The sequence below is a fragment of the Hyperoodon ampullatus genome (assembly GCF_949752795.1).
Source record: "Hyperoodon ampullatus genome assembly, chromosome: 12".
NCBI classification, from domain to species: domain Eukaryota; kingdom Metazoa; phylum Chordata; class Mammalia; order Artiodactyla; family Ziphiidae; genus Hyperoodon; species Hyperoodon ampullatus.
The window spans coordinates 67,473,559-67,487,788 of record NC_136925.1 but is presented as its reverse complement, the minus strand read 5'-3'; the positions used below and the strand labels follow the sequence as shown (position 1 = coordinate 67,487,788).

The 14,230-nt window shown below is 37.2% G+C and overlaps 1 protein-coding gene across 1 annotated transcript in view; it reads right to left on the bottom strand.

Annotated features, from left to right (window-relative positions):
- The window catches only part of ADGRG6 (adhesion G protein-coupled receptor G6), a gene marked incomplete at both ends in the record, with an annotated part of 124,326 nt that overhangs the window by 64,158 nt on the left and 45,938 nt on the right, over positions 1-14,230 (bottom strand). Inside the window, 2 exon segments of the mRNA XM_079716386.1 lie at positions 727-1,350; positions 3,604-3,945. Coding sequence (XP_079572512.1) covers positions 727-1,350; positions 3,604-3,945 — 966 coding nt within the window.

Sequence of the window (14,230 nt, the reverse complement as noted above, 5' to 3'; positions counted from 1 at the left end):
TTTAGTCATATGACATTCAAAATTGATAATGAAATTTATACTTTTTATATTTGACTCAGTCCTACAGTAAAATAAGGACTTCCAGAATTGACTTATGTACACAGAGAATAAGTGATAGAAGTTTATTTTCATATAATTTTTGTAACATAGAATTATTTCCCTAAATATTTTGCAGTTAGCTACTCAGAATAATATCACATTTAAAGTCTCCCAAAGAGCAACCAAAAAGATGAGTATTTTTAACAAACAACAAATGCTCATTTTCAAATAAATGGAGAAAAAAGATAAAGAAAATTGATAATTCCTGATTATCAAGATTTTCCATAAAATGGACAATCTTTAATATTGGCTAAACAAATACCATTCTTTTAGGTGGTGGTTGTTTAAGTAATGCTCTGTAAATTTCATACTAGGATGACAAAGGTCAGCTTTTCACTGTATCATCTTCACGATTAAAAACAGTAACTTATTAATTTCTTTTGTTTTAGTCCTGGGGTTAACATTTCTATATGAGACACAATAATTATACACAATTGTTTATATTAGGTATAAACCATGTGATATTTTATGATACAGGAAAAACTTAAAAATGGTAGGACTAAAGCTTTGATTGAATATGTATGGCTGGTAATCACACACATATATGTGTGTCTATATAATTTCTTGTTGACAAACATATTCATAGAACAATGGAAAAAAAAAAGAGTGACTATGCCACAGACTTACCACAGCTGAGGTTGCTTTCAGCTTTCAGAGCTAGGGTTGGGATATTCCAAAAGTCATTTTGCCAGTCCACCACATTCCCTTTCACATTGCAGCTGAGGTTGAAGAGGATTTTGGAATTCATGGCAAAATTCCAAAGTCGAAAGTTATAGATGTCCCCCTTTAGAGAGGCAATTTCATTTTGATTGGAGCCCAGCAACAATTTCCCATTCCCAGGAATAACTTTACTAATGGTAGAATCACATGAAACTGCCCCATAGTTTCTTTTGAAATTTACACCAACGTATCCCAAAGAATTATTCCAAACGATGCAGAGCTGCTCAAAGCTTTCTGTGAAAATATCTTCCTTATCTTTTACAGGTAACGCACTGTTTAGTAAGCATTTTGAGCCAGAAATAGATAGAAAGTAGCCATTCTTGGTCTTTCCGAAACTGAGCAATTGTGTGAAGGATGCATCTGAGTAGGAGAAAGCTGTCCATTCGTTGTCTTCCTTGCCAATTTTGGTTGCTTCAAAGCAGAGTGTGAAAGCTCTGAGCTCTGGAATAGAGACACTTTTTGCAAGAGATACCTGGTAAGTATCTAGCATCTGGGGTAAAATGACCTTTTGATTCCTTAAGGACACGGCAACTAGGACAAAACACAGTAACAGATAAAGCCTGTTAGCGTCAGACATGGACTAATGAGATGCAAAATGTCTGATACAGCCATCCCCCTCCGCACTCTCTACTAATTGGCTTTTACCCACCCTTTGTCCCACACTCTCCTCTTTCTCTGTCCACCACTCTCTTTCACCAACCCAGTACCTCATACCAATAACAATAAGAAAGCCCACCCATTTTAACTCTAATCACGGTTGGCTCTCACACCTAAACCTTCCAGTTATAGCTGCCAAGGTGACAGGTTTTTTCTTTTTTTAAATCCCTCACCTGAGCGGGGGGGGGGGGGGGGAATGAAAGAACCTACTGGTTTCAAGAGAGTTCTGTCTATACATTACGATTTTCAAAACTATGTTTCTTTTCACATAATTTCTAAGCATAATAGCTAATAGTTCCATTTTTCATTAACTTTCACCCTTCCCAAACATTCCTGTGCTACCCTTTCCCTTCAGACACCCCATATCCTACTTGTCTTCCCCATCACCAGGCTATTTTAAGATCAAAGGCAAAGACAATTCCACTGAGGAGAGGGAGTCGGGTAAACAAACAAACAAAAATGGCATTTTAAGCTATATTTCTTTTACATCTGGGCATGTGAGCTAGTTTCTGAGGGACAGCAAAGAGCAGTGGTTAAAGGGCAGACAGTGGAGCTCCCTGCCCAGCTCTCCCACACAGTGCCCTGTGACCCTGGGCATGCCACTCTACTTTAGCTCCCTGGTCTATAAAACAAAGGGAAGGGCACCTATTATACAGGTGGGTCATAAGAACTGAATAAGTTAATACCCTCAAAGCGCTGGAGCAGTATCTGTGTCATAGTCGATATACAACTATTACTGATTACTAATATAGATTACTATAATTATGTGCGTGACAAATTCAAAATAAAAATGCTTTAGCCTAGTCCTTCTGTGACATATGTAAAATTATTAAGTAACACAATGGATTTAGCTCTGTGCTAATATTATAGATATTGTGAAACATTATGTACTGATTTGAGAGAGAAGTAGCTCTCCCCAAAAATACTGTTCAATACTGGCTTCATATGAATACTAGTTTGAATATATTTTAATACATACCAAGAATAGCTCTGTAGTAATAACATCATTTTAATATAAATATTCTAGTCAAAAATTCATGATGGAATCTAATAGAATGATGATTTTTTTAGTCTACTTCTTATATATAAAGCAGTTTATAGGTCTACTTACCCAAAGGGATACTTATACAATATGAAACAAGTATTCTACATGCATTGTTAAAATAAGAAGGCTGGAAGGAAATATGTCCATCAACATTTTATTAGTGGTTATGGCTGGGTGGTAGATGTACAGGTAATTCTAATTTTCTTTTCTTTTTTAATTTTCAAATTTCCTACAGTATTTTATAACCTTAAAACATTATTTGAAAAATTAAAGCATGTGTGTTTCAATTAACCACACATATATCTAATGTCACTCACAAATAGTAAATAAAGCTGAAACCAAAAACACAATTTGTAATAATAATGGTCAGAACGGTGCCTTTCTCTTTTGTTTCTTTTTTTTTTTTTTGATACATAACACCTACTTAAGCAGCTCAGAAGGAAAAAAAAAGTATAACTAAATCTCACAGTCTCAAAGCTTGAGTTTTCCTTAAGGAAAGACTGGCTTGGAGAGAATGAGATTATTTAAATGTTCTGATATTCCAGAACCCGGGAAATATGTCTGATAAAAATATATTTCTTTCCTTCAATTCACCATTTTCAAGGGGCTTTCCTCAGGCTCTGCTGTTTATTAGCTTCTGTTATACATAGCTCTTTTTACATTTTAATTTATATATTTATTTACCACATTTGTCCCCCTAGTTCCTGAAAAGGGCAACACCTTAAACGCCTAAAATAAAATGATTTCTAAATAAGAATGTTTTAAATGTTTGATGGAGAGATGTTAGAATTACAGATTCAATTATTAGCTGTGGGATATCTACAGGGTCTTTCAAGCAGCCTTTAAATGTTCTGTATATAAACAATATAAAAGAATTCAGCTCTACTGTAACCAGATTTTGGATCTGGTAACTATATCACTAATGAGAACGTTCAGAGAACACTAACAGATTCTTGCACTTAAATTCTAATCCTAGTCATTCACATTCACATAAAAGAGCATAACTGTCTTCTGGTCCTCATGTTTATTGTAGAACATGCTAAATGAAACCAGAAGGTTGGCGCTGCCTTTGGTTTACATACCTCTGATGTAGCTGGCATTGAAACCTTTCTTCTGGATGCTAAAGTCACTTGAAAAGGACACATGCATCTCATTCACACTTGAGTTAAATGATAGGCCTTTGGCAGTTGCTCCACAAAATTTAGTCTGGCTCTCTCCATTATCAAGGGATAATGAGTCATAAATGCAATTGGGGGCTTCTTCAATGTCGAAGTCATTAAACGTTATCTGAATGATATAGCCCACGGGGGCTCGGAGGGTCCACATGCAAGCCTGGCTGTTGGGGTAGTCGTTAGGGTAGCACGGAGAAGTAAAGGTCCCAGAAGGGTTGGAGAGGACAACCCTGCAGTTGGCACATCCCCACGCTGCTGGCCAGACAAAAGAGAGACAGAGAAGGGCTGGGATCAGAGGCGTGAAATTACCCAAGAAGTACCACACAATGGGGACAATCAAACAGTAAACATTTTAAAATACCAAAACATAATCATCAACATTAAAAGGAAAATGAAACCATCTCAAGAAGAAAAAGAAAAACCAAAAGAGCAACAAAAAGTAAAAGAAAAATACAAAATTTTAGAGCACTGAGTTTTTAAACTGGGGGCTCATAAATGCTGAGAATCTGATAAAAGTCAGGGGAACTCCCTCCAGTAAAGTGTACAGGGGCCACTGCCCTTGGCATACAATTTCAGGGAGTACATGAGGCCTCAGGATGCAACACTGGATTTCACATAGGTACACTGATTCAGATTAAGAATCCCTACTCTACAGGCTAACTGAGCTGGGGTGGAGGGGATCTTATAGAACCATAAATATAGAACAATATTACAGCCCATGGAAGAGAAAGAGTTAGGAAATAAATGTTTAAAGAGAAAGCTAGTTACCAGTACCAAAAATTCAACAAGTTATCTTCTGGCAGATTGTATTTGTTTCTAAAATGCAAATAAACAGCATCACCTTGTATGTGTGAAGCACTTATAGTTTTGTGGTTTTTTAAAATTTATTTATTTTATTTATTTTATTTTTGGCTGTGTTGGGTCTTCATTGCTGCATGCGGGCTTTCTCTAGTTGCAGCGAGCGGGGGCTACTCTTTACTGTGGTGCGCAGGCGTCTCATTGCGGTGGCTTCTCTTGTTGTGGAGCATGGGGTCCAGGCACACAGGCTTCAGTAGTTGTGGCTCGCAGGCTCTTGTGGCTCGAGGGTTCTAGAGCGCAGGCTCAGTAGTTGTGGCTCACGGGCTTAGTTGCTCCGTGGCATGTGGGATCTTCCTGGACCAGGGCTCGAACCCGTGTCCCCTGCACTGGCAGGCGGATTCTTAACCACTGCGCCACCAGGGAAGCCCAGTACTTATAGTTTTGAAAAATACTTTCACTTCTCCCGCTTGTTTATTTTAGTTGGTAATTATATACCTGTGCGATTATCTTATTTATTCATTCATTCAGTGAATATTTATTGAGTGCCTGCTACATACAAGGCACTATTCTAAATAGTATATACCAATGAGCAGGAAAGACAAAGTCTCTGTCTGAATGATTCTTACACTTCAGTTTTGGACCCAAAGATAAACAAACAATAATGTAACGACAGATGATAATAAGAGGTAGGAAGAAAAGTAAAGCAATCAATTATTTCTCAAGTAGTATTTATCCAGGACCTGGTCACCAGCTGGATCCAGAAACCAAGGTCTACTGTCTTTCTATTTAGTGATGCTTTTGAAATTAATATTCATGTTGCTTTTAAACATTTGTATAAATGTAGGCAGCAATGTCATTTATCCAACATTCTGTCATAAAACTGACACATACACTTTCTAACAGTAAAAGACTTCTACCATGTTAATGGAACTCACTCTCCACTTACTGTATTCTTCCCTCTTTTACTGAGTTGAGTAGAATGAATATGCAATGACTTTTCTTGAAAACGGTAGTTAGTACAAGTATTACTTATTCTTCTATAATGCAGCGATATATTCAAGGATTTAAATGTGTTACGCTGCTCAAGTTAGATTTTTCTTTTTTCCTTTCCCTGTGGCCACCTTGTGTTATGCAGGGGTTTGCTTTGCCAACTCTGCTCCCCAACCATTCTTTCTAACTTGCCCTCCCTCTGGCTCTTTCTCCCTAAGTCTCCAACATCTTTTACAGGGCTGAGGATAGACAGAGAAAACAATCTATGATCATCAAGTGTTAGCCAGATGCCTTCTCTTATCCGTCCCTGGAGCACTGTGCTCCTCTCCCTGTAGCATGATTCAGAGTTAATTCCATGTGTGAGATTATTTTGTTTATTGTCTGATTCTCCCACTATTCTCTAGGCTCAACAAGCAGAGGGTATGTACTGTCATAGTCACCATCTTACCCCTCAGGAACTCACAGCACCCCTGCCACATGGGAGACCTTTGATAAAATTTGTTAAATTTATGAACAAATAAATGAGTCACTTAAATGAAAGAAAACACACCTAAATTAAAGAATGACTAAGTACAGTATATGAAACTAAGTCAACCAAAGTCTAAGTCCAAAAAAAGGCTGACTGCATAAGGTCTGGAATATCTCTTTGGATGGGGTTTTGGGGCTCTTTTTTTCCAATGGTTTCACTCACAACAAGAGGCTGAGATGAGCGGGGCCTGCCTCTCTGGCACATTTAGCTTTCTATTACTGTACCTTGGGCTCAGGAGAGAGAACTAATCCTAGTAGATTAACAGTAATGTATCCAGTGAAAAGCACTGGAGATTATAAAAGAAAAAAAAGAAAGGAAAATAAGATACAGTCTCTGTGTCATTCCAACATGCATGCACGCAGCATCATTTTTCCAAAATGAGATGCTACCCCCTACATCCAAGACCCAACTAATGTTCATTGTTGTCTTTATCATGATACATTATTTTTGCCAAATTCTTCCCTAGAGCTAATGAAAGGTATAAAAACAAGTCAATCTTACTGACCACACTGACCATATAATCTTGAATAAATTAATTTCTCTGTACCTCAGCTTCACCACTTTATACTGGTGGTAATAAAAGTGCCCACCACACATGGTTATAGGGAGGAATAGATAGATTAATACTGGAAGGTCCTGGAAACTGTACTGGCCACAGTGTTAGCACTATTTAAATGTTGGCTATTATTAATCATTACTATAACAAAATCTGTGCATCAGTAATTTAAGAGAGAAAAAGTAGCACCCCATCTTAACAGAATCGCTTTTTCCCTTAAGCACTCATTGTGATAGAAAAGAGAAAAAGAAGACACCCATAATAATCACTTAAAAAGCACTTAAAGCATTCTTCTATGTGATTCTCATCTGCAGTAGCTAAACTGCATTTAGAGATAATGCTACCAAATAGTGATTATCTTAATTGGATGAAATGTCAATTAAACTAGGCATAGTATCATCGTGTTCATTATATTTATAGATCACAGTAAAGGGCTTTCACATAGATTATCTCACTTGGCATCATAACAACCCTGGAAGGGCTTCCCTGGTGGCGCAGTGATTGAGAGTCCGCCTGCCGATGCAGGGGACACGGGTTTGTGCCCCGATCTGGGAAGATCCCACATGGCGCAGAGTGGCTAGGCCCGTGAGCCATGGCCGTTGAGCCTGCGTGTCCGGAGCCTGTGCTCCGCAACGGGAGAGGCCACAACAGTGAGAGGCCCGCGTACCGCAACAACAACAACAACAAAAACCCCTGGGAATTAGTACCTCCTCCCTCTTCAGATGACACGAATAAGACTATTATAGATTATATAACTTGTCCAAAGTTACATATCTAATTGATAGCGGACCAAGGTTCAAACCAGCTCTTTTCAATATAAGTCTAGTGTTTTTCTAGAGGAGGAAAAAGTTGCCAAGATTAAACAAAAGACACAGCAAAGTGATGAGCCCAAGTCTTGTTTTAAGAGACAATGCTTTTTAATGGGCAATTTCATAGTTAAACATATGAAATTAAGTGTAAACATATGTTTACAAACTTAGTGTAATCACCCTAAAATTGATATATTTTAAGAAACTAATTTTGAAATATTTTAGTAAAGAATGTTAGAGAGTCTAAAATGTAGCGCTTTGGATTTGTCCATTTGGAGCCATCAAATGTCACTGCTAATTGATTTCTACACAGTGAGCCAGTTCATGAAGAAATTAATTTGTTCTCTCTTAAAGGTGGGGCTACTTAAAAAGATGGCTACTGAAGTAGCCACTGAATGAGGGCTTGGTAAAACCAGAGTTAACATTTTCTAAAAGCGAGCCAACTCAAAACATCTGGCTCAAGTTGTTCTCAAAGACAGATATAATAACATATTCACACTCATAATTTATAAAAGCAGTTTTCCGGTAATCTAAACAAACAAACCAAATTCCACCCTTGGTTCTTGCCTATGCTTGCAGTGTTGAGTAATAATTTACTTCTGCGTATTTTCACAAAACTTTATTCTTCAAAGAAACGCAAATCTGAAATGGAAAACCTCCCAGTTATGCCAAAGGCTCTTTCAATTTATAAAGAACACTTAGATTTAGATTTAATGGAACCATTATCTCATTTTTTTAAAATCTGAGATTTGGATTCTTACTCCACCTTTGCTGTAAGTACTTCTCTATAAATCAAATACTATGTGCTTTAAAATCTAAGACAGGAGTATCAGATCCTAAGAGATAAATAGAAAGAGATCAATTTCAGCAGCTTTCAACCCAGATCTGTAGACAAAATAACTGATTTTCCTATTCTGTGTTAAGTGGTGAAGAAATGAATGCACTTAAATCTTTTTTTTTTTTATTTGAATGTGTGTAAAACTGACACTAATAAATTTGCTGTAGAATCTGCCTGGTGAAAAAAATATCTCCAGAAAATTTCCTTTCAGTTGCCTGTTCAGTTTGCATCTATTCAAAGTCACTGTTTGAATTACCTATGTGAATCTATTAAATTCTAATCAATGAGTTGCTTAAAAAGGTTTAAAATATTTAGTAGCCTTGGTGGTTTCTGAAGATTAAGCCTAAGGGTAGCAACTGAGAGCTCCAGGATCAGCCTGATGCCTTAATCATTACCAAGCCAGGACAGCCATACACCATTTCTCCAGATCAAGTGAAATGCTGCCAGATATAACATCATTGAAATGTAAAATATAAATAATACTTTAGATTCTGGCATGTGTTAAATGACTGATAATACACAGAACTGAATGACTTCATCAAAGTAAGTATTTAAATGTAAGTGATTTCAGGCCTCTATGCATATTTTTTCAGGATGGCAAGGAATCTGAAGGCAATCTGGCTGTGACATCTGCGTTTCTGTTAATGTGACAGACTTGGCAAGCATCCCCGCACTCCCTCACCACTCCTCTTCAGGCTCTGCACTCAAAGACAGCATTGCTGTCCAGGGGAAACTCACTCTTTCACCAAGGTTACGTTGGCCATTCCATTCTCCTGCTAGAACTCTCAGCAGCCAAGGAAGGATATCTGTTTGCTCTCAAACTCCTCCTAAAACACTGGCTTCCCCAGGGTTAACTAGAAAATTGTCTGATTTCCCTCTGTGATGTTTCAACCTCAAAATGTTCTTTGGAAGCACCATGAATATGAAGGTACCGCAATGACTTAGGCCTGAGTTCAAAAGTGTACCACTCTACTCGAATGAGTTCAGTTAAGTCTGGCCTTGCTAGAAAACTAACAAAAAGTTGAAATGAAGGTTTCTTGGTGAGGCACCATTAAGCTTGACAATTTTTTGAAGCTCCAAAGAGATCCATATGCACCACACCCTCAAACACATTTCTGTCTTCTGTAATACTGTTAATGCTTAAACTTTGAATCCTGTCTTTCCATAATCACCTTGGCATGAGAACATTCCATATGTAACTGCAAAAGGTAATACTTTTGGGAGATCCAAACAAGTGAACTGTTGTAAATCCTTCTGGAGTCAGCTTATTATGTAGATATATATCCCTTGCAAGAGGATTAAACACACAATCACACGTGCATGCATTTGCACACACACCCAACACACATTCTCATGGGAAACTATTCTCTCTTAAGTAATGGCTGAGTTTTTCTCCAGCTGTTAAAAAAAACAAAACAAAACAATCTAAAGGCAATGCACAATTTGAAACAGTCTACAGCTGCCTGGCCTATCACTTAATCTACCTTCTGGTTAATACATTCAAGTCTCTTATCCCCTCCTTTCCTGCACTGTAAACAACTAACTCTGTATTAATGTAGCCATGGACCTTCTTGCTCTCTAGTGCATAGACTTCTGAGCACTGTTGAAAGAATTCTCAAAATCATGCAGATTATTTATACTAAAGAGGTTTCCAATTTGATCTCACTCATGTTCTGTAACATTTGATGCCTCTGAACACTCCCTGATTCTGAGGCTCTCCACTCGGTTCCTACCATCTCCTTGTTCTTGTCCTGCCCTTCTCTCTGCCCTCTCTGAGCTTATCTCTGCTCTACTGGCCCTTCCAATCCTTGCAATTCAAAGTATGGGCCTCAGACCAGTAGCATCAGCATCATCTGGGAGCTTGTTAGACAAGTGGAATCACCCAGACATTCTAAACAAAATCTATATTTAACAAGATTTTCTGGTGATTTGCAAGCACATTAAAATCTGAAAAGCACTCCTTTAAGTAACAACATACTGCAGAAGCTATTCACAATCTCCATGCATGCACCTGCTCCCAGGAAGATCTGCCTCTCCTACATCTCTGGCAGTTGTATTTGTCCCATGACCCCAGGGGAGGACCCCTGACTTGAAGGGAACCAAATCATGGGCTTGGCTACTCAATCAGATTCCCTCTCTTTGAAGTTAGAGGCACAGATAATTTATTCAGAAAACGATGAATAATAGAATGACAAAGCTATATAAACTCAAAGGTAGCAGCTTCCTTGGCCACTTGCAAACAAAGACACTGATGGGCAGACAGAGAAAAGAGAAAGAGAAAAAATGTAAGGACAGAGAGATGAGAGAAAACCAGAACTTTGAAGAGCGGAGACTTTAATTCTAGACATGCCATGTCCAGTCATCAACGGAGGAGCTGTTCTTTGTGGCTTGTCCTTGGATTCTATGACAAGAACTCTTAAACCTACCGTGCCACTTCTGTTGTCCTGCATTATGGATTTCTGATCTTTAAAACCAAGTCTGCCCCAAGCCACTCCTTTATGGGGCTCTCCTCTCTCTTCAGCTCTTCTCCCCCACGTTCATTCTCTCTGGGTGATCTCATCTAAACATAGGCCTCCATTATGTCCAAATGCTGACAACATACGTGGTCTAGTGCACACCACACCCACACTCGAGAATGTCTACTCAGCATCTCCACTTGGATATCTCATAGATCCCTCAATCCAAACATCTTTCCTCAAACCACTTATCCATGTTATAAGTGTTAGTTGTAAGAACATCATCCAAGCTAGGACTCTGGATATCCCTTCTCTCTTCCTTCTTCCACACCCCTTAAAATAGTTTGTCAAGGGCCATGACCATATATGATTTTATTCATGGTTTTTCATTTATCCCCTTCTCTCATTCCCATGGCTACTTAGTTTAAGTTTCTTGTCTTTTCTCTCCTGGAAAAAAGCTCAGTAACTAGTCTTTTTGTCAATAGTCTTGTCACCTCCAATTCATCCTCCCCATCACTACAAGAAATATCTGTGAAAATGCAAATGCAAGTACAAAAATGTTTTCTCAGAGAAAACCATAATTCAAAAAGACACATGCACTCCAGTGTTCACTGCAGCACTATTTACGATAGCCAGGTCATGGAAGCAACCTAAATGTCCATTGACAGATGAATGGATAAAGATGTGATATATATATATATATATATATACACACACACACACACAATGGAATATTATTCAGCCATAAAAAAGAACGAAATTGGGTCATTTGTAGAGATGTGGATGGAACTAGAGACTGTCATGCAGAGTGAAGTAAGTCAGAAAGAGAAAAACAAATGTATATCAACGCATATAGTGGAATCTAGAAAAATGGTACAGATGAACCAATTTGCAAGGCAGAAATAGAGACACAAACGTAGAGAACAAACGTATGGACACCAAGGGGGGAAAGCGGGGTGGGGAGTGGCATGAACTGGGAGATTGGAATTGACATATATACACTCATATGTATAAAATAGATAACTAATTTAAAAATAAAATAAAATAATATATTACACCCTGCAGCTAGCATTCTTTCACTGTTTCTAATTTAAACACAAATAAAAACAAAATGAGAAAGAAGAATTAAAAAAAATAAAATATTTTCTCTAACTTGAAATATTCTCTGAAATCCAACAAGACAAGCTTCTTTGAATGACACATATAGCGCTCCATATTTGTCCTGTTCACCCTTTCTAACTCATCTCTCACCATCCCCCCATAACCATTCACTCAGTAAATAATTATTAAGCATCTATGTGCCTGGCACTGTGCTGGGCACTGGGAATACAGTTGTGGGCAAGATATAATCCCTGACGTTATGGAATGTAGAGATTAGTACAAATACAGATAAGTAGATTGTGATAATACAATGTGAAAATTGCTCTAATGGAGCAGGTAGATGAGTGCAATAACCAATGTTTAGATTGCGTAGAAACAGAGCCATTCCTAACAGATGAGAAAGAAACTGAGACCTGAATATGCAGCAGAGAGGTGGGCCAGTGAAGAAGGGAAACAGAGGAGAAAAAGAAAAGAGGGTTCTGTGCAGTAGAGTCAGCAGGTTGCAAAGACTTGTGGGTGAGAGAGAGCAGGGATTGTTCCAGTAACTTACGAGTTTAGTTTAGCTGAAGCAGAGTTGCAAAGTGGGGAGAAACATGAGATAAAGATGGCAAGATAGGCAGAGATTAGATACTATAGGATTTTGCAAGCAATGCTTAAAAATTCTTTTTTAAATATAATAAAAGCAGTAGGGAAAATAAAAAGGTCTTAATTAGGGGAAAGTAAAATAATCAGATTTGTATTTAGCAGATATTTTTTAAAACCTCACCCTTGTACACATAAACAACACAAAATTACCAGTGAACAAAGACTGCTGTAAGAATCACAGCAGCCTAACCCAAAGGGATGACGGATGACAAGAAGAGAGACAAAAGACAGCAAACCATCCTGGCAGCTTGTTTGTGGAAAGAAAAAAGCAGTAACAGTGGTGAAGGAAGATTAATTCTACAAGGATTCAGTGAATCAAAGCCTAACTGTTGATGGGTAAGATAAAAAGGCAGCAAAGTGACCAATGTAGCATTTATTGAAGATCTGTCTTACTTTGATGTATTATTACTCCTAAAAAAGAAACTGAGGGAACTATAAAAAAATAAACACTCACCTAATGTTCATTTTACTTGAGAATGTCACAGAAAACCTTTCCATATGGACTATCTAGGCAGCATTGCAGAGTAAAACTGGTTTATGTTAGCATTAACCAGAAAAGTATTGCTAAATATTACCAACATAAGTAGAGAATGTCTTAGCCTAATAAAAGCTAATTATAGTTCTAATACCCATGAAGGCAATGATGTCATTACTGGCTAAATAGCACATGACTAACTTCTTAAGCACATGAATGCAGCTAATGAGATATCCATGTAAAGTACTAGGACTGTACTTGGTTCAAAGTGAGATGCTCAAATCATATTCATTTTTACTGTTGTGACTGTGGTTGTTATCTAATAGCAGAGCACATTAGCCATATTTCAGTTTGTTCATTCATTCATTTATTCATTCATTCATTTATTCAATTTTCTGGGCCCCTACTTTCATCCATTTTCAGTTTTCTTTTAAATATCTTTACATATGTTTATCAGAGGGTGGTCAGAGGGAAGGTAGGATTAAAAGGTCCCTGTTATGTGGGTGCAGGTAAAGTCCCTGAAATTAATAGCTAGAACTAGTTTTGCTTTTACAAACTTGCCCTCCTAATAAGTTGGGAGAATATATTGGGAAGAAGACGGTAGTAGCTGAGTAAGTGTATATATCTTAACTCAAATTTTCCAAATGAGCCTTTAATTTGAAGACATAAAAAAAAAACAAAAAACACAAAACACTCAGGTTTGTACATATAATGGAAGCAGTTTAAATAGTCAAGGTTTGGAGCAAAGCAAATTATAGAGGCAACTGGCATAATTTTGCCCCTTTACAGAATACTTTTTAATGTAAACATCTTAGTAATAAAAAAGAGCTGATGTAAAAATTACATAATATAGATTTTTAAAAATGTTTTTTCATTAAAACTTTCCATTTTGTACATAAATAGGTTGTTTAAATATGTTAACTGCCTTAAGTTAATCCATCACTGGAATTAATTACTTTTCAAAATATTTATATAATGTTAACTTTGCACATAGATCTCAACTAAAATATATTAGAGAAGTGTGTGAGAGAGGGAGAGAAAGAAATAGATTAACTCCAGATATTTTCAGTAAACTCTAAAGTTGAACTTTAAAAAGATTTCTTCTAGTCCAACTCCTTTCTAGCTAAATCACAAGGTCTATCCGATAAAAAAAAAAATTGTTACCATTGTGGGAAAAAAACACTAGCAAGAACAATAAAAAAAGCATTGTAGCAAGAACAATATGCTTATGAAGCTGAACTAGAAGCTTCCTCAAGATCCTTTCCAGATCTAAAGTTATATCTTTCAAGTTATTTTTTTAATGTGAATATAAGCAATATAAACACATATAAAAGTCATAA